The following is a 20,034-nucleotide window of genomic DNA, read 5'->3' as shown; positions in this document are numbered from 1 at the left end:
GGGGGAGGGGCCACCCAGGTCAGCGTTTCCGGGGGCGCCAAGCACCCCACCCGCCTGTTCCCGCCCAGGACCCGCAGTGTCCAGGGCAAGAGTGCCACTCCCCTTTGGATTTCCAGGCTTGTCAGATTCCCCCGAGGGCCTGCCCTGCCCTGGCTGTCCCCGGCTCTCCAGCAGGTGCTGGGAAGCCAGCCCTGACCCAGGACTTCTCAGCCTTGCTGTCTTCTAGGAACAGTCCTGGGACCTGGGAAGCAGGAGGGCCCTGAGGAGACCCTGGGGCTCAGCTTCAAACTCTCATCACAGATGCCTCCACTGACTGTCTGTTACTGAAATCTCACCCCCAGCCATGCTATTTTAAAAAATATTTATTTATTTACCTGTGCCGAGTCTTAATTGCAGCAAATGGGATCTTCAGTTGTGGCACGTGGGGTCTAGTTCCCTCACCAGGGATCGAACCTGAGCCCCTTGCCTTGGGAGCTCGGAGTCTTAGCTGCTGGACCACCAGGGAAGTCCCAAATGTTTTTTGAAACAATCTCAAATTCACAGAAACTTTTCAGATACGAAACAGTTTTTTTCTGACCCACTGGAGGTATATCTGCCAATATGTGCTCTTCACCCAGAGGGGTTTCCAACGAAGAAGTTCTAGAGAACTTCTTCTCTAGAACCATCCATCACTTGGGTCGTCTGGTCCTCGACAGCATCTCAACAGTGGGCTCAGGACCGCGTGGTGTGTTGGTCTTGGTCAGATAAGACTTGTCTTGGCGACACCCACTGTAGCTCTTTCCTTGGTTTGGGTGTTGCCATCCCAGTGTCTCTAGCTGCAACAACACTTTCCGCTTTGCGATGAATAAATATTGGGTTGGCCAAAAGTTCATTTGAGTTTTTCCACTAACCCTAATACCTTACGGAAAACCCAAGCAAACTCTTTGGCCAACCCAGTTATTTTAGGGGGAAATGCCGAATTCTTCCTCAAACCACCAATTTATTCATTTTTATTGATGTCTGAATAGACTGACGATTTATTTTATCCAGTGGATTATAATCATTACTTTGATGCTAAGATTGTTCAGTGCTGGCAACTGTGTCCTTCTGATGTGCACGTGATGCTCTGAGCTCTCCCAGACCTGAGCCTGGAGCCACCCCTGGACCTAGTGTGGACGCGCTCCCAGACTTGCAATGCACGTGTGTGTGACATGCACACACACCTAGATTTTCTTGAAAACCACAGGTTCATCCTGACAGCTCTGACTCCAGTTCCCCCCAGGATACATTCTAGATTTCTCCCTCTCCACATGTGTAACTCCTTCTTCACCGCTGTGAGAAATCAGGCTCCTTAATATGCTTATTATTTGATCAGCCTAGTTTCTGTGCTGGGCCGCTCCTTACCCTTCCATATGCACTTGCCCCGTCTGTAGGCTCCGACACTCGCTCTTGAAGGACGCCCTACACTCCACTCCAGGCCGGGCCTTCAGGGACCCCATTTGTCTGGGACCGTAGGTTTATGGGATGTGGGGCAGGACAGACCCAGCAGAACTCACAGCCTCAGGACCAGAATCTTCTGCTGCTGCCAGCTGCCTGCGTGATGCTGAGAATCATCTTTATTCATTTATTTTCATTGCTAGGGCAATCACACACACCAGATTATTTCTCATACAAGCTTTGCTTTTCTTGTAGATAATTTTCCTGTCCCTTGCTAATTTTCTTAGTGTCCAGTGGGAAGCATGCTTTTGAGACAGTCTGGGAAGGGTTTTTGCTCTGTTGGGTTGAGATGAAAGTAGGAGAGAATTTTTCCTTTTGAGTGGGAGCTGTGTTTATTTAGTTGTCCTTGGGACTCTACGGGGGATTGGGTCCGGGACCACCTATCCAGGATTCCAAAGTCCATGGATGCTCCAGTCCCTTGTATGGAATGCTGGAGTATTTCCTGTAACCTACATACATTGTCCTTAGATTTCAGACCATTTATCTCTAGGTTACTAATAACACCTACTACAATGTAAACGTGGGCTTCCCTAGTAGTTCAGGTGGTAAAGAACCTGTCTGCGATGCGGGAGACCTGATTTGATCCCTGGGTTGGGAAGATGCCCTGGAAGAGGGCATGGAAATCCACTCCAGTATTCTTGCCTGGAGAATTCCCATAGACAGAGGAGCCTGGCGGGCTACAGTCCATGGGGTCAAAAAGAGTCGGACATGACTGAGCGACTAAGCACAGCACAGCACAGCACAGCACAGCACAGCACAATGTAAATGCTGTGCAAATTGTCGCAAACCAAGTATTCTTTTTGGAACTCTCTGGAATTTTGGAGGGAGTGTTTTCCATCCATGTTGGTTGACTCTACGGATGCAGACCCTGCAGACATGGGGACAACTGTACCGGATTTCAGGGCCCAGACTTTCCGTGGGTGTGGTCACTGCACGGCTTTAGGGTGGGGTGATGAGCTTCCAAGGGTGCCTGAGACCTGGTGAGAGCTGAGGAGGCTGGCCTCTCCAGGCCAGACACACAGGTGGGACACAGGGCCTGTCTGCCTGGTTGGCTCGTCGTGGGAGGAGGTCCTGATGTGGTGGAGGGGGAATGCGTGTGGTGCTCTGGGCCCTGGTGCAGCTGCTGTGCAGAAGTGGTTGTGGGGTGGGGTGGGGTCTGAGATGCCTCTCCCTGCCCCCAGTGGCCCGTTCCACATCCTCTGGCTATACCCCTGGATGCAGCCCTACCTAGGCTGCAACTGGCTCTCCTGGTGGGCCCCAGATCACAGGCTCACAGAAGCCAGGCTGGGAGAACTAAAGGCAACCCACCAGAACCTTCCCTTACGAGAGTCTCGGGGGCGGGCAGTGGGTGGGAGGTGGGGAGCGAGGCTCACTGCCCCTCCCCCGAGACTCCGCACCACTAATCTAATTTCTGTTTCTATGGGTTTGCCATTTCGGGACATTCTGTAACTGAGGAACGGTACAATATGTGATCGTTTTCTCTGATTTCTTCCACTGAGCCTGATGGTGTTGAGTTTCACCCGCTTTTTATTGCTAAATACCATTTGGTCATATTTTACATTGTCCATTCAGCAATCAGTGGACATTTGGGTTGCTTCCTTTTTTTTGGCTAGCGTAAATAAACCTGTGATGAAGAGTTGTGTACAGGGCTTTGTGTGGACATGTATTTTCATTTCTCTTGGATCTGTATCTGGGAGTAGAATTGCTGGATTCTGTGGTAAGTCTATGTTTAATACATTGATGGACCACCAGACTGCTTTCCAAATTAGCAGTGCCACTCTGTCCTCCTGCCAGCAGGGTACATGGGCTCCAGTGTCTCCACATCCTGCCCAATACTTATTGTCTGGTTTTTTTTTTCCATCATAGCCATTTTAGTGGGTGTGCAGTAAGATCATGTTGTGGTTTTGACTTACGTTTCCCTGATGACTAGATGATGAGCAGCTTTTATTGACCATTTATATGTTGTCTTTGGATGAGTGACTGTTCAAATTCTTTGCTCACTTTGTTTTTCGGCCACACCCAATGGCTTGAGGGATCTTAGTTCCCCAGAAAGTGCCAAGTCCTAACCATTGGCCTTCCAGGGAATTCCCCTTTGCCCACTTTAAAATTAGGTTAATTTGTTTTATTCTGGAGTAGTATGAGTTCTTTCTGTACTCTAAATTTCTTATTGTTGTTCGGTCGCCAAGTCATGTCCGACTCTTTGTGACCCCATAGACTGTAGCATACCAGTCTCCTGTGTCCTCCACTATCTCCAAGAGTTTTCTCAAATTCATGTCCATTGGGTTGGTGATGCTATCTAACCATTTAATCCTCTGTTGTCCCCTTCTCCTCCTGCCCTCAATCTTTCCCAGCATCAGGGTCTTTCCCAATGAATTGGCTCTTCCCAGCAGGTGGCCAAAGTATAGAGCTTCAGCTTCAGCATCAATCCTTCCAATGAATATTCAGGTCTGATTTCCTTTAGGATTGACTGGTTTGGTCTCCTAGCCATCCAAGGGACTCTCAAGAGTCTTCTCCAGCACCACAATCAAAAGTATAAATTCTTCAGTACTCAACCTTCTTTATGGTCCAACTCTCACATTTGTACATGACTACTGGAGAAACCATAGCTTTGACTATGCGGAGCTTTGTTGGCAAGGCGATGTCTCTGCTTTTTAATACGCTGTCTAAGTTTGTCACAGCTTTCTGTCCAAGGAACAAATGTCTTTTAATTTTGTGGCTGCAGTCACCATCCACAGTGATTTCAGAGCCCAAGATCTGTCACTGCTTCCACTTTTTTCCCCTTCTATTTGCCATGAAGTGATGGGACTGGATGTCATGATCTTAGTTTTTTGAATGTTGAATTTTAAGCCAGCTTTTTCACTCTCCTCTTTCACCCTTATCAAGAGGCTCTATATTTCCTCTTCACTTTCTGCCATTAAAGTTATATCATCTGTATATCTGAGATTGTTGATATTTCTCCTGGCAGTCTTGATTCTAGTTTGTGATTCATCCAGCCCAGCATTTTGCATGATGTACTCTGCACAGAAGTTAAATAAGCAGGGTGACAATATGCAGCCTTGTGGTACTCCTTTCTCAATTTTGAACCAGTCAGTTGTTCCATGCCCAACTCTGTTACTTCTTGACCCACATATAGATTTCTCAGGAGACAAGTAAGGTGGTCTGATATTCCCACCTCTTTAAGAATTTTCCACAGTTAACATAGCCAATGAAGCAGAAGTAGATGTTTTTCTGGAATCCCCTTGCTTTCTTTATGACCCAATGAATGTTAGCAATTTGATCTCTGGTTTCTCTGCCTTTTCTAAACCCAGCTTGTACATGTGGAAGTTCTTGGATCACATACTGTTGAAACCTAGCTTGAAGTATTTTGAGCATTACCTTGCTAGCGTGTGAAATGAGTGCAATTGTACACTAGTTTGAACATTCTTTGGCATTGCCCTTCTTTGGGATTAGAATGAGAACTGACCTTTTCCAGTCCTGTGGCCACTGCTGAGTTTTCAAATTTGCTGACATATTGAGTACAGCACTTTCACAGCATCATCTAGGATTTGAAATAGCTCAGTTGGAATTCCATCGCTTCCACTGGCTTTGTTTGTAGTAATGCTTCCTAAGGCCCACTTGACTTCACACCCCAGGATGTCTGGCTCTAGGTGAGTGACCACACCATCATGGTTGTTTGGTTCATTAAGACCTTTCTTGTATAGTTCTTCTGTGTATTCTTACCACCTCTTCTTAATCTCTTTTATTTCTGTTAGGTCCTTGCAGTTTCTGTCTTTTATCGTGCCCATGCTGGCATGAAATGTTCCCTTGATACCTCCACTTTTCTTGAGGAGATCTTTATTCTTTCCCATTCTATTGTTTCCCTCTATTTCTTTGCATTGTTCATTTAAGAAGGCCTTCTTATCCCTCCTAGCCATTCTCTGGAACTCTGCATTCAGTTGGGTGTATCTTTCCCTTTCTCCTTTGCCTTTTGTTTCTCTTCTTTCCTCAGCTATTTGTAAAGCCTTGTCAGACAACCGCTTTGCCTTCTTGCATTTCTTTTTTGGGGGATGGTTTTGATCACTACCTCCTATACAATGTTATGAACCTCTGTCCAGAGTTCTTCAAGCACTCTGTCTACTAGGTCTAATCTATTTGTCACCTCCACTGTATAATCATAAGGGATTTGATTTAGGTCGTACCTGAATGGCCTAGTGGCTTTCCCTACTCGATAAAAGTCCCTCATCAGGTATGTGATCGGCAAATGTTCTCTCCCTGTTTGTGGGTCCTCTCTTCACTTGATTGATGGTATTATTTGACTTCCAAAAGTGTTAAACTTTTATCATGTCCAGCTCATACATTTTTTTCTTTTGTTGCTTGTGATTTCTGTGTTGTAGTAAAGAAACCACTCCTGACGCAAAGTCAGGAAGATTTACTCCTGTGCTTTCCAAGAGTATTAACTGGGATGTTTAGATCTCTGATCTATTATGTGAATTTCTACGTATGATATGAGTTGGGTCCAACTTTATTATTTTGGCTTTTCTATGTCCCGTCATCTGCCATATCAATTTTAGAATTAGCTTATCAATTTTTGGACACAAATGAAACAGCCTGAGAGGCCAAAAGTGGTCAGATAGTGGTGAAATTCAGAAAATAACAGGCAGAATTCTGGGCCAGGACTAGGAACCAAAGACTGAGAGCAGGGAGGGGAGGAGTCAGAGGGGGAGGTGATGGACGGCCAGCCAAGCAGAGGGAGGAGAGGCTGGGGATGGGGCGGGGGCACCCCGGGGGAGGAAGGAGGAACTGGGTGTGGGCGCAGGATGGGCAGGTGACCAGGACTTTACGGAGACCTTCCAAGGGTGCTGCTTTGGTGGAGGGCTGTGAGCTGGCGTGGGGAGTGGGGCCAGAGTCAGATCGCCGGGGGTCGCTTAAGAGATCAGATTGTGAAGGGTGTGGAGATGTGGAGCCCGGGGTCTGGGGTGTGGAATCCAGACAGATTGAGCTCTGTGAATGTGGATGCCTCAAGCTTGTTGAAGAGTTGAGAAGCCCCAGGGAAAGGCCAATTAGGGGGATGAGCAAACATTTGAGAGGAAGACAGGCTTTGGTTGCTACTCCGAGGACACTTGTTTATGAAAAAAAGATTTTTTTGTTAACTATTTGTTGATTGCTTGGTTGGTTGTGTCAGGTCTCAGGCGCAGCACGAAGGGTCCTGTTGTGTCACAGGGATCTGCTCTGGTGCATGGACCCTAGTTGTGGCGTGCTGGCTGAGCCGGCTGAGTTGCTCTGTGGCATGGGCAATCTTAGTTCCCTGACCAGGGATTGAACCTGTGTCCCCTGCACTGCATGGTACATCCTTAACCCCTGGACCACCAGGGATGTCCCTGAGGACACTTTAATTGGCAGTGGGAAGAAGAGCCTGTCAAGCCTGGGGGGAGAGGTGGGCTCAGCCAGGATGGGACAGAGTGGGGAGAGAGGAAGGCAGGGGCTCAGGGTCTGACTGGTCCCACCCATGAGAGCATGGGAGAGCCAAGATGTGGGCTCCCTCCAAGCAAAGATGCTCCCCCTTTGCTTGTTGGATGAGAGGCAAGTCACCAGAGACATAGAATCTAGTGAAGACCCTGAAGACATCTCGACAGGAGTTTCTCGTGAGCCCACAGGGTCTCTATTTCCAGAGCTAGACAGTCCGCATGCCAAAGTGGCACGTGCTGGGGATGCCTGATCCAACCCTGATTGGCCCTGAGCGTGGGCGTCCTTTGGGACTCTGGCCCCAGGAGGGAGATGCCCTGCTCTGCAGCTCTGATGAGGCTGCTCATGGGCCCTGGTGGCTTTTCTGAGCTTGTCTGTCTGCCAGAATCCTGTGAAACTGAGTTAGGTGGGGTCAGATGCTGGGACAACATGGAGCAGGTGGTCCTGAAGGGACATCACGGCCAAGGCTGCTGTCCTTGCCACACGCTCCCATGCGGCCCCTTTGCTCTGTGTGTCTGGGAGCCGGGGTTCAGAACTCACTAGAGACCTCCTAGCCCAAAGCAAGGGGTCTTAAAGAAAACCCTCCTCACTGCCGACTCCTGATACGAGGGCAGAGTCAGCCCTCCTCGAGGTCCCTGTGTGTCTGGCGCTCTAAGTCTCCGATGGCTCTTCCTCCCACCCTGTGATGGAGACGGTGGCTAGCAGGGCAGGTGCAGGCGTGGGGGCTGCCTCCATGGGCTGAATGTCCGCCGGCAGCACGACTGCTGGACAGGGCACCCGGCTGGCACCCCCTGTTGTGTGCAGGGCCCTACTTTGGCCTGGGGACTCTGCCATAGTCTGGGCTTGGTGGGGGGACATCAAGTGCCACCTCTGTGGCAGCCGGGGTGGACTGCGTCTGTACACGAGGGGTCTGTTCTGTGGTGGGGACATATGTGGGCCCAGTGGGAGACCAAGAGGGCCCCTGGTTTCTCCCAGCAAAGGAGAAGCACTGTCACATTTTACTGTAGTGACTGTGGTTTGCTATCAAAAGATTCCCAGGAAAAGGAAGGATTGATTGAAGGACTCCGTCAATCATGGATCCTTGTGACATAGTTCTGCTCTTGTGTTGTGTGCCTCCTGCAAATGTCTTCTGCATCCTGGGGGCAGTGCTGTTGTGAGGGAGTGGTGCTGGGGCAGGTGTCCTCAAGGCCCTTGTGTGAGGCCTGAGCAGGTGTGGGGCTGTGGACACGTGACAGACCACAGGGAATGTGGGTGAGGGGGAGAATTCCCTCAACAGGGCTTCTCCCGAGGAGAGAGCAAAGAGGCCCCTGTGAGCAAGCAGAACACAGAGGGCCCTTGGCACAGACTTGGCTCTTAAACTTCTGGGCTTCTCTGAGGTTGGAGCGCTTTTCAGACACGTGCTGAGAGTCTATAAGGAGAGAACCATCCCTTTCAAAAATCTCAGGTTGCCCCTTCCCTCCAATTCCCATGGACGCCTGCCAGGGTTAACCACTGTTTACATATGTTACCATGACGAGGAATTTCACCAGAGCCTCGAAGATCAGCCCAGGGTGCGGGCCTCTCATGGGAGGCACATGTGGAAAGGGAACCCCACTTGTGGCTGGGGATTCTGGCCTGTGTTGTCACTCTGTCACAAGGGGCAGGGTCCTCGTCCCTGTCTTCAAGTGTGGCATGTGCCCCATGACCTGAGCCATCCTTGTTGACTCATCTCCCGAGTTTCCTCCCTTCCCTCCCCTTTGACAGGGACTATCTGCTCCCTCCTCACCACCCTCGATGTTTGCTGCACACCTCTTAGGGATCCAGGGCCCTAGGCAACTCCTGCCACGGTGTGGGTGAGCCTGTTTCCTCTCGCTGTCTGCTGACGACCACAAGGTACCTGGCCCAACATGTCTGGTTCTCAGCTCTCAGGCCGAGTTCAGTGCTCGCCTGTTCAGGGTGAGTTCAGGGCCCTGCAGGTGACCCACAGCTCAGTGAGGGTGAGGCATGCAGTAGGCACACACAGCAGGTGGTTTAACCCATTCCTCTGAAGGTGATGCATTAGGCTGTTTGCCAACCCATCTGCCTCCCTCTGTTTGTGCTACTGGAGTCACAGGAGGCCCTTTAATAGATGGAGGCATTTCCAGACAAGAGGACACTGTGGCCGTAGCCACAGGGCTGCCCGGGACAGGACCAGTGAAGTTAGAGGAAAATAGTGTTCGGGAATGCACGTCGAAAATGTGAGAAGAAAGATGAGGGGTGTGACAGCACCAAGCCTGACCTGCCTTCAGCAGATCCAAACTCACCTCCAAGGAGAAGAAAAACGCAGGAACATTCATTTCCTGTTTTTATTGTTGGTTACTTCGTGACCTTCCTTTGAAAGCTGCTGTTGTAGAAAGCTGGTTGTCATGGAAACAGGGAGTGCCGTTCAGGGAATAGGTACACAATGCATTTCTTTGTCCGGTCCAGATGATGCTTTAGCCTCTGCTTTGACGTGTGAATTTATGTGAGGATTTAAATATTAACTGGAGGTACTGCCCTAGAGAGAGGCAGACAGAAGGAGAGGAAGGATGCTGGCCACCTGGGCAAAGCAGAGGCAAAGCTTTGGGCCTCACCTGACTGGCACTAGCCCCCTGTTCGGAGTGGCCATGTTAGAGGAAATGTGCCCCCACTCCCCAACATGCCCCATAAAATAGTGCCACAGCCTATTTGATGATGATTCTGGGTGTGGGCACTAGAAGCCTCTGAGGAATGTCCCAAACAGAGAGTGATTTTCCCCAAAGAGCTCCTGTCTTTTGTCCCTGAAGCAGCCATGGGGCCGTGACCTTGGGTGTCTTTGCGGTACAAGTGCTGTGTACAAGAGTGGGCCCAGTTTCTCTATTTCTCCCCTTGAGCTGGCGTTCATTAGGTTTTCTTTTTCTGACTCTCAGAAAATGAGTTCCGGGGTGAGCTTCTGAGCCAGAGGTGGACACACGGAGACAAGGCCGACAACTGTAGGACCCCGAGACTCTTCCTGGGCGGACGTGGCAAGGTAAGGCACTCGGAGGGCAGCCCCAGGGTCTGGGCCCCTGGGTCTTGGCAAGAGTCCTTCTAACTCCTCGGCGTGGAGTGTGGGGGTGACTTTTGGTCTAGTTGTTATCAGTCCAGCTTAGGCAAAGAGTAAGTGGGGGCTAGGACCATCAATGATTTGGACACTTTAACATTAAAGGAAGACAGGTGACTCCGAGTAGGCTAAAACTAAAATGTGACGGCAGGTCCCGTCTGCCAAGTCTCTGCCCTGAGGCCCCATCATATGCGGCTCCCCAGGCACACACTCCCTGCTCTCTGCTCTCCCTGGGCAGCCTTCGCCGCAGGAACTCCTGAGGTCTGCTGGCTTGGTTTACTGCCATCTTCCCAAATGGGGCCTGTGGTGCCCTGCTCATACCTGCCTGGATCTGGCTGGTGGAGGTGGCCCAGAGTCTCCACTTCCCAGTGGTGCTCCAAGCCCAAATATCACATGTTCTTACAGCTGCACCAAGCCTGTAATTCTGGATGTCCTCACTCCCCATGACGTGCTCTGGCAAAGCCAGGTCCCCAGGCTCAGGTGACCCTCAAAGATGGAAGTGGGGTGACAACAGGCTTGGTGGGCATCCCTTCCCAGATCTCAGATTCTGACTTCTCGTATACTCTGACATGAACACACTCTCCATCAGGGATCCAAGCCATGACCCAGAGCATGGCCACCAAGAAGTGGCGGTCCAGAGTACAGACGGGCAGGGCTGTGAAGTTTGAAGTGGCAACCTCTTTTGAGAGTGCTTGTATTTTTTCTCTTAAAGCCCAACACTTTCCTCCTGAATCTGGGGACTGAAATGTACAGGGATGGGTCTGTCCTCGCATTGCCTCAGGCTCCTCCACTCACACTTTTATCCCTGTGTGACCATCAGTGCTTTGCTGAGCCATGTTTGAGTCTGGTGCAAAAGGAAAAGCCAGGAATGCCGGCGCAGTCTTTATTTAAATCGTTGTTCTTTTGTTCCTCATGGAACATTTGCATTGATTTAGATGTTCTAATAAATACATAAATAATTTTCCTAAATAGATATTTTAAAAAGCAAATGTTTTTAGAAACTATCACAGGCATTTATGTTCACCAATCTACAGAATATTAATTTAGAAGACATCATAATTGGTTACTTTCTCAGTTTTCACTAGAAATTAAGGTTTTTAAGAGTTGAGGACTCTATAATTTAAATATGTAATTAGGGAAGAATTTCAGTATATAGTAGGAAAGTAGGATGTGTGTTTTCAATGAACAAGGTATGAGGAATGGAATTGCATTTTATTAGGGGAAAAGATGGAGAAGGCACTGGCGACCCCCTCCAGTACTCTTGCCTGGAAAATCCCATGAATGGAGGAGCCTGGTAGGCTACAGTCCATGGGGTCACAAAGAGTCAGACATGATTGAGCGACTTCACTTTCACTTTTCAGTTTCATGCATTGGAGAAGGAAATGGCAACCCACTCCAGTGTTCTTGCCTGGAGAATCCCAGGGACGGCGGAGCCTGGTGGGCTGCCATCTATGGGGTCGCACAGAGTCGGACACGACTGAAGTGACTTAGCAGCAGCAGTAGCGGCGGATGTTCTAAAATGCTGCATTAAATTGTTATCTAACTTGATCACTTAGTTTTGTTTTCCCCTTAAATTTGCATCTGACTGAGAGCGGCACTCACCTCACCCATCCAGTCCCAAGCATTCAGACATCACATGACCAAGAAGCTCCTCGATTTGAGGCCAGGGGCTCTGGGTGCTTTGTCTCCACAGTGGTTGGTGCTGTGGATGTGATGGGTAGGAAGGCTGCACTTGCCTATGGCTCAGGTGTGACAAGATTGCAGGGTGTGGGACCTGCTGGGAAAAAGCTCAGTGGCCGTGCTCAGCTTCTCCCCCAGGGCCAGCATTTCACAGCTGCTCCATTATGGTCATTTCCTCTAGTTTGGGCAGATAAGGCCCTAGTTACTGCTCTGAGCAGACAAGCTAAGACCAAGAGTGGGCCAGAGAAGGAGGGACTGTGGGCCTGGCACCAGGGGCACCGTCTGACTGAGGAGGTGAAGGGGTGGGGGCACAAGAGGGCAGAACACATACAACAGAGGCCTGGCCTGAGAAGGAAGTGGGGAGCTGAGGAGCTCGTGGCTGGAGAAGTCCTGTGTGGGAGGCAATCACAGCTGCCTGGGCTCTGAGTTCAGCACCAGGCATGTGGACAGCTCATAGGTGGGTCTGGAAGTGGCTGATAGAATTGTTGTGTGCTTGTGAAAGTGCTGGGCATTGGGCTTTTTTTCTTTCTTAACTTAAGGAGAAAAGGGTAGGTATTTGTCAACCCCTTCTTGACCTTGAAGAATGAAGTATTTGGGTCCCAGATTTTGGGTGTTCAGTGGATGGCTAGAGATATGCCACCCAGGAGCATAGTGAATGCATGGGTGCTCAGCAGGGCCTCCTTACTGCCTCCCCTAGTGGATGCTCCTGACAGGGGAAGGGGTAGCACGGGGTGTGCCCTCTGACCAGCCTCATTGGATGTGGCTAGATTGCTACCCCTCAGAAGTTGGCAATTCCATTTATGTTGAAGTTTTAAACAGATGGGCCCAGACAAGGCTGCTTTATCAGGATGTCTATTACATAGCTATAATTTTAATGTAGGGGTTACAGTGAGCCGTGATCTCATACTTAGAGATCTCATGCTTAGAGATGTCAGGAGAGTCCCTCCCAAGATGGGTATTAAATAATCCTCCGTGGGGTGTCCTTTCTACAACCCAAGGAGAGGGCTGGTCTATGCAGCTGCTTGTGGATTGAACAATGGGTGGAGTGTCAGAGAATTTCAGATACACACTGGGATATTCCCAAGGGCGGGACACCGATAGGAACCAGAAGTGCTGTGGCAGTTGTCAGGAGATGCAGGGGTGTGCCTGGGTGGTTTAGCCTCAGCTGACAGAGAATGGAGAGCAGGATGTGTGCTGAAGGGGAGGTCCCTGAGACAGTAGGACTTCTCGAAGCAGAAGGCAGCTCTTGGGGCTGCCTGGGCTGGGGGCTGGGGAGGATCCTGCTGGAAGGTTTGGGAGAGGGAGCAAGGGACATACTTGACAGCTGCTCTTATGTCCTTAGGGGAGCGTCTCCCCAGATGTGGGAATGTGGATATGCCCAGTATTCTGCTCCCAGGCTGTGCAGTGGTGATGTGCCTGCTGGAGGCGCTCTTGGCTGTGCACACGGGACCAGATCATGTCCTCCTCTGCCCCCTCCTCCCCCCGCACCCCTTGGTTTCATTCAGTTAGATATCTCTACCCTCCTCGTTGCAAAGTCATCCCTTCCTTCTAGGCAGGTTGCTTGGTCTCGGGAGTCAGCAGAATTCCTTGTTTGGGTCTTCCCAGAGGAAAAAGGACTTTGTCACTCAAATAATCTTGTATGTTTAAAAAGTTGTCCCAAGTTCATTCTAATTCCCCAGCTTTGTAGGCTTTTGGATGTGTTCTAAGTAAAATGGAACGTGGCCTGTTTCCTCCAGCCCAGAGCCAGCGTGGGTCCTCTGTGGCCTCAGGGGCCTGGACTCTCCTGCGACTCGGGGCTCTGATTTCTGCTCTGATGGTCTTGGCCACCTCCCCCAGTTCCAGGATCTCAGTAGACGTTTCCGATTGTCCCCATTTGTCTGTCTGTCTGCCTGTTTGTCTGACCTTACATAATACACCCTGAGCAGTGAATGAGGTCTCTGCAGGGAGACACTGACCTCAAAAACATGAACCAGTGAGCTTATTTCAGATGGAGATGAGCAGGCACAGAAGGAGAGTGAGAGAGGGGGTGTGAAGAGGGAGGACACAGGCCTGACCCCCCAGAGGTGCTGGCCACACAGTGGTGCACTTTCTCTGTGGGTCAGAGGCACTTGCTTCCTGAGGCCTCCCTCCCTGAAACGTCCTCAGATCATCGCTGATCCATGGGGCCTCCCCACCCCTGCCCGGGCTCATGGCTGAGCAGCTCCTTTCTCTTGACATCCCCCCTTCCCTGGAGTGAGACACCCACTGCCTCAGGTCCCATAGCTGGTGCTGTTCAGGCCAGGGCCCCCTGCAGGGACCGGAGAGGCAGGTGATGTCCAGGGCCACACAGGGCCAGGCTCCAGCATGGAGTCTGTCGTCCAGCCCTTAGCTGTGTGCAGATGGGCAGGGACATGGTTTAGGGTGGAGAGATGGGAAGCTCTTCAGTTGTGAAGGCCTGGGAAGAACCAGGAAGAAAAGAGATTGAAAAAGAGAGAGTCAGAGAGAGACAGAGAGACAGACAGACAGAGGGATGGGGGATGCACCCCTCTAGAAACCACTGCCAGGTCCCAGAACTAGGCAGGGGGTGGGCAGACCCTCTGGGGAAAAGGTGAAGTTCGGTGCAAAGCCCTCTGGGCCTGACTGGATGTTCCTGGGGGAGAGCCCATTCTGTCCTGTGTGTTCCTGGAGTCCTCACGATCACAGCCCAAGAAGCTGCTGGTTCAAGGTCACTCAACACGACCTTGGTCCCAGAGTGTGTAAACGTCCAGCTCGGGGAACTCAGGTTTGGCAAGGGTGCCACGGGACAGGTCTTAAAGGGGCTGGTCATGTGAGAGCTGTTTACATTTAAGAAGAGCTTACATGATTTACTAAAAAATACAAAGCAAGGGACTTCCCTGGTGGTCTAGTGGTTAAGACTTCAGGCTTCCACTGCAGGGGGTGCAGGTTTGATCCCCACTTGGGGAACTAAGATCCCAGGTGCCACATGGCACAGCCAGAAAAAATTAAAAATAAGAAAACAAACAAACAAACAGAACTAAGCATCGCCACTCTCTTGAGTGAGACCATCTCGTGACACAATAAGGCAGGTTCGGAGGAAGGACAAAGAAACCGTTCTTGCTGGTCAAGAGATGTGGCTAGTGCTAGTGTTTGCAGATTGTTCTTCTGTAGTTTTCCTACTGAAGCCAGAATGACTGAAGTATTAACCAGAGCAAAGAGTGGGTTTGGGGAGCACAGGGCAGCTGTAGACAGGCAGCCGGTGGCAGACAGCGCAGACCTGTCCTTGAGAAGGCCTCTGGCCCCTTGTGGGGGACGTTAAGGCTGCTTGGCCGGGACAGGGGCCTTTCACCCTCCAGGCAGTAGGCCACTTAGCTACATGAGGGCTTTTCACAAACAGGCAGGGTTGGTTTGTTCTTGGAACAGGGGAAGAATTTTCAAAAATAAATCAGTCAAAAATTGGGAAGTGTTTCATTGTCCTAGCCTATCTTCCCGTGGTGGCAGAGGTGGTGCAGCCAGCAGGCCGAGCAGTGCTGCCCACTGACACGTGGGCACACGGGTGCTGCGGGCCAGAGGACATGGACAGCCGCCCTTGGAGGAGGAAAGCAGGGTAAGTCCAGTGGAGCTAGTCAGAGTTCAGAAATCGAGGTTTACCTGCTTGCGCGTCGATGTGGCTTCTGGTTCTTACAGCTGATGCTCATGTTGAAAGGCTAACCCTAGTTTTTCCTCCCTTAGTTCAGTTTTTTTTTTTTTTCCCTTTTACATCAAAACTCTGTGCACTGAGGAGAACTTCTTACTTATTGACCATTTGATGCAGATAAATTGCAAATGGAAAGGTGCTCGGCAGAATGAATGGCACAGCTGTCAGCTCGTCGACGTGAGCTCCCAGTGTGAGAGCAGCCCGCACGCATCCTGCAGCCCTCTCCATTTTGTGCTCTTTGAATAATTTATCTGCAGGAAATCCAAATTGCCAAGGCCCGCTTTAACCCAGCAGAATGCTTGCCAATTTTCTTGGGAAAACTGACAAAAAAAGAGGTGTAGATTGCATTTCGGCTGAGAGTGGCTGGGCAATCAGAGCTCGGCCCCTTTGTGCCGCTGCATCGGAAGCCACTGCGCCGGGCTCGCGCAGACGACATTTGAAGGCTCATAAATGTAATGAAGTCCCTTTGACACCTGCTCCTCTCTTCACTTTAAATGTGAGCCATTGGTCCATGGGGAACCTCCGCTTTAAAAATAGAAATTATAGTAATTGTCTTCCGTGCTGTCGGGAGGCTGTAAATGCATGGCTCTCAGCTCTACTGCCTGCAATCGACGGCTGCAAGAATTACCCCAAGTTGTGATTTTTTGTCCTTAACAAATCACATGTATGCTCGTGCTGCATGGGGGCAGGGGGGCTCACTTTGCAAGTTCCAACTTATGAACTGGGGGTCCATGGGAAAGGTCCCTCTCTTCCTTCCTGGGTGGGACCTTAGATGCTGGACCTGTGCTGGTTTCTGGGGGACAAAGCCCCTCTCTGCTGCTCCTTTCCGGGCATCTGGTTTTGCTCTGATGGCCATGCAGTGGCAGGAGGGTGGGGGTGGCTTCCTCCCCTTCCTGGCCACAGGGCACACCTGCTGGGTAAAGGTCCCTCCTACCTCCTGCCCAGACCCAGGCTGAGGATTCTCTGTGATGACCTGTGCCCCTGGGGGCATCCCTCCCCTCCCAGGGTTCTGCCTCCATTCCCTGAAGGACAGTGTGGGCAGCATTCCCATGGAAGTGGGTCTGGGGCAGAGAATGGGGGGCGGGAGCTCTGATTGGCTCGGGTAGGTGGTTGGGTGACACCAGGGTCTGGATTATGTCGGGCACCAGCCCCCCTCGGGGGCTCTACTCACTCTTTCCTGGGGGAATTGGCATCTCTGGGAGGGTGACCTGCAGGTTGGGTCTAGATGACCCCTCAGCCTGCACTCCTACCCCAGCCTGGCTCTCACCCCTGACTCCTTCCCACCCCCAGAGCCAGCGCCGTGGCACATGGCTGATCAAACTCAGATGAGCTGTGAGTCCAGAAGATGTGCAGGATCTCTAAAAGTTAGCACTAAACAAAAATCCTAGTCATAATTTTTTCTATTGATACTGTTGATAATGTTTTGGATAGATCGGGCTAAGTAAGGTTTAAAATCAATCGCACCCATTTCTTTTTATGCTTTTAAGGTGGCTTTTAGAAAAGTTTAAATGATATGGGTGACTGACACTCTATTCCACTGGGCAGTGTTGCCTGAAAACCCCTGGCTGTGGGGAGCACCCCATCTCATGTAGGAGTGGCCAGGTCCCCAAACTCAGGCTGTGTCCCCGGGATCTCCCTGGATGGCACCCAGTAGAGAGTGGGAGCCGTCCACTTGAAGCTTCGTGGAGTTCCGCTCAGGTCCCAGGCGCCTGTTTCTAACAAGACAGCCCTTGTGTGCCAGGATCAACTGTGGGTGGAAGCCGGGTTCTCAGCACGGTGGGGTGGCTCCCGGCAGTGGGGTCAGAGTCTGTGGCGGGCACTGTCACCAGGAGACCGTGCGTTATGACATCGTGACGGTAACAAAGGTTTAGTGGGCGAGGCTTCCTCCTCAGGCGTGAACCTGGGGGCGGGGGTGGGGGCACGCTTGGGCCCGGGGTCTCCTCCCAGAAGCACCGTGCCTCACCTGCTGCTCCTGGTTCTCAGCTCGTTCCTGCCCTGTGAGCCGTTCCTTGTCTCCTGGGTCAGAGTCACAGGCACCAGCGACGCTGGAGCCAGACGATGGCGTAGGCCACGCTGCAGACACAGCAGTGGTTCTGCTGGGTCCTGTTAACAGCACGGTTGTTTTTACTTGCAGATGAGTTTAGAAAATGATGAAAAGAGAGCTCGTACAAGATCCAAGGCCCTCCGAGGTGAGTGCTGCCCTCCCCTCCCAGCTGACTCTGGCCAAGAGTCCCGGGTCCTGAAGCTATAAATGCCACTCCCAGCAGCTGTCCTCAGGAGAATAGAGTCCTGGAGCAGTGCCTCGGCCCTGGGATGCACCTCCCCTGCTCTGGGCACCTGGGGCTTCAGGTACCTGGTGGCTTCAGGGCTCCTCAGCCTTGGGCTGCCTAAGAGGGCTACCAGGGAGGCTTTAGGGCCAGAGGCACCTGTGGGGGTGGAAATGAGGAGCAGACCTAGCTCTCCAGAGGGGGAAACAAAGCTGCGTTAGACCTGCTCTGTTTGGAAAGGAAAGGCCGCCAGCCTTGCATCACCAGTCTCTCTGCTCCCAGGATATTAGTCTTCGTGCTGGAGGGGGTGGGGATGTCATTGGTTGAACTGGCAGTGGGGTGGGGAGAGGGGCGGAGGCCCTTCTTGCTCTGCAGGGATCAAGCCCTGACCCCTTGGCAAGCCTCACCTCCCCAACACCACGGGGTACATGCTGTTCCTGTATATGGGTGGCCTTCAAGGAGGGGCTGGGCGCCCTGAGCTTCCTGTGTCTGCCAGTCAGACTCCGGAAGTTTTTGCCCAGTGGCCCATCCCTGAGGGACCAGTTTCTTGGGCCACCTTCTGTTCTTTGTCTGGCTTTATCTGCTGGGGGGTTTCTAACCAGACACTGACTTCTACATGCAATTAGGAAAGAGACCCTGTCCTGCCTGGATGGCCCACAGAGCCTGTCTTGTGTGGGGCCTCTGTCTGAGTCTGTAAATCCAGGAGCCCCCAGGGAGGGTCTGGCAGGGGCACCGGCTTGGGGGACCATGGATTCACTAGACCCCAGAGGATATTCCGGGGGGCTGGGGAACATGGGATTCAGGTCTAAGGGGAATTGCCTCCACGCTTCAGCCCACTTGTGCTGTAGGACAATGTGCCTTTTTCAATTCTACTTGCACACAAGTTCCCTGTTTCTCCTTCTCTCACTCAGCTCCCCTGGAGCCCACAGGAGCCGACCTCAGGTAAGATGTGGTGCTCGCCGGTGACCCCCTTTGTCCTAAAATGGCCTGCCAGGCACTTCGAATTGCCCAGTTGCCCCTGAGCCCCCTGCTTTCTGTGACAAGGTAGCTCCCCTTCTGGCCTGTGTCCAGCCGTCCTCGCCCTGCCTTGTCCTCTGGCCCCGTGTCCTAGTGCCACCATGCAGCCAGCCTTGCATGGGGGCACAGAGGTGCTGACAGCGGGTCCCCAGGACCTCCTGGCACCGTGGTCCTCAGCCAGCAACAAGGTGCTGTCTTAGTGGTTCCTTGACCAGAGACAAGGGTCCGGGTGTCCCACACCCAAGTCTTCCACTGGACTGAGAGCAGCAGTGGCCTGTGTGTCGGCTGAGCTCTGTGACTTTCCAGATCCCGGGCTGGTCTCTCAGGGCACATCCTGAGCAGGAGGGAGACGGACACACAGGGCTTTGCTGGTTGAAGCAGGAGGGGCCGGCCCTCTTCCTTGGAGGTAGACTTCCCTGTCTGCAGACATCTGTCCTGGGCTTGGCTGAAGGCTTTGTGTGTGGGGCGTGGGGAGGGGCTTAGGGAGGCCAGAGAGACCACATCCCGCCCGCAGCACCACCCACTTGGCCTTTGGACCGGAGGCTCTGTGAATCTAGGCTCTCCTCAGGTCTCCCTGCCAGCCCTGGGCTATTTTGCCCAAGCAGAGATCCAGTGAACAGTGTCCAGTGAGTGGCCAATAATAGCAGCCTCCCATACCCCGCCTTTTCTGAAGAGGGGTCGTGGTGACGCATCTGGGTCAGAGCACTAAAGAAGGAAGGGAGGGCCCCAGTGTACCTGGTCCAATTTTATAAACATCCTGGGAGCTGGGGCCAGACTTCAACTTGTGACCGAGGTAACCTGCCCAAGGCCACTTGGAGGGATGGAGGGACTCTGAGTGTTCCCTCCTGCCCCTGGGGCTGCTCTGCCCATGCAGTGGGGTCAGGCGTGACACCCACACCCTGATGGCAGGTCTGTGGGCTTCCAGATTGGTGGCTGGAGACAGACAGAGCTTTCTAGACACTGAGGGAGGGGCTGCTCTTCTGTGGGGCCACTGCCCCTGCCTGGAGTGACTCCACAGAGCTGCGCGGGCCTAGGGCATTGGCCACATCCATATTCTCAGAGGTGAAGTCTCTCACTGGACAGTGAGCACAGCTGGGGCTGGCCCACCTTATTCTTAACCAGGCAGTAGTCAAGTGGTTGGCCTTTGCCGGTCAGGAATATGAGGACCCCAAACATGCCAGCGTGTCTCTAGCCTCTGAGGCTGTAACATGGAGGCGGGAGGGCAGAGGGCCTGGGAGGGGTGCTCAGAGCCCCACGGGTGGCAGGTCCTGCAGTGGCTGCACCGTGCCGTCTGAGCTCAGGGACTCTCATGGAAGCACCGGCTGGGGGTGGTGTGGCCCCACATGTGAAGTGGAGAAACTGAGGCTCAGAGTATAACAGCTCATGCAGTCAGAAGAGTT

The 20,034-nt window shown here is 52.1% G+C and overlaps 1 protein-coding gene across 1 annotated transcript in view; it reads left to right on the top strand.

Annotated features, from left to right (window-relative positions):
• The window catches only part of MYT1 (myelin transcription factor 1), a 60,363-nt gene that overhangs the window by 8,003 nt on the left and 32,326 nt on the right, over nucleotides 1-20,034 (top strand). Inside the window, exons 2-4 of the mRNA XM_010836532.1 lie at nucleotides 9,825-9,925; nucleotides 17,485-17,539; nucleotides 18,529-18,559. Of these exons, the coding sequence (XP_010834834.1) occupies nucleotides 17,485-17,539; nucleotides 18,529-18,559 (86 nt within the window). The 5' untranslated portion in view covers nucleotides 9,825-9,925. The remainder of the gene's footprint in view (nucleotides 1-9,824; nucleotides 9,926-17,484; nucleotides 17,540-18,528; nucleotides 18,560-20,034) is intronic.

Source organism: Bison bison, unplaced genomic scaffold (genome assembly GCF_000754665.1).
Source record: "Bison bison bison isolate TAMUID 2011002044 unplaced genomic scaffold, Bison_UMD1.0 scf7180017864063, whole genome shotgun sequence".
Classification (NCBI taxonomy): domain Eukaryota; kingdom Metazoa; phylum Chordata; class Mammalia; order Artiodactyla; family Bovidae; genus Bison; species Bison bison.
The sequence above is the reverse complement of the archived record's forward strand: the minus strand, read 5'-3'. Positions and strand labels throughout refer to the sequence as shown.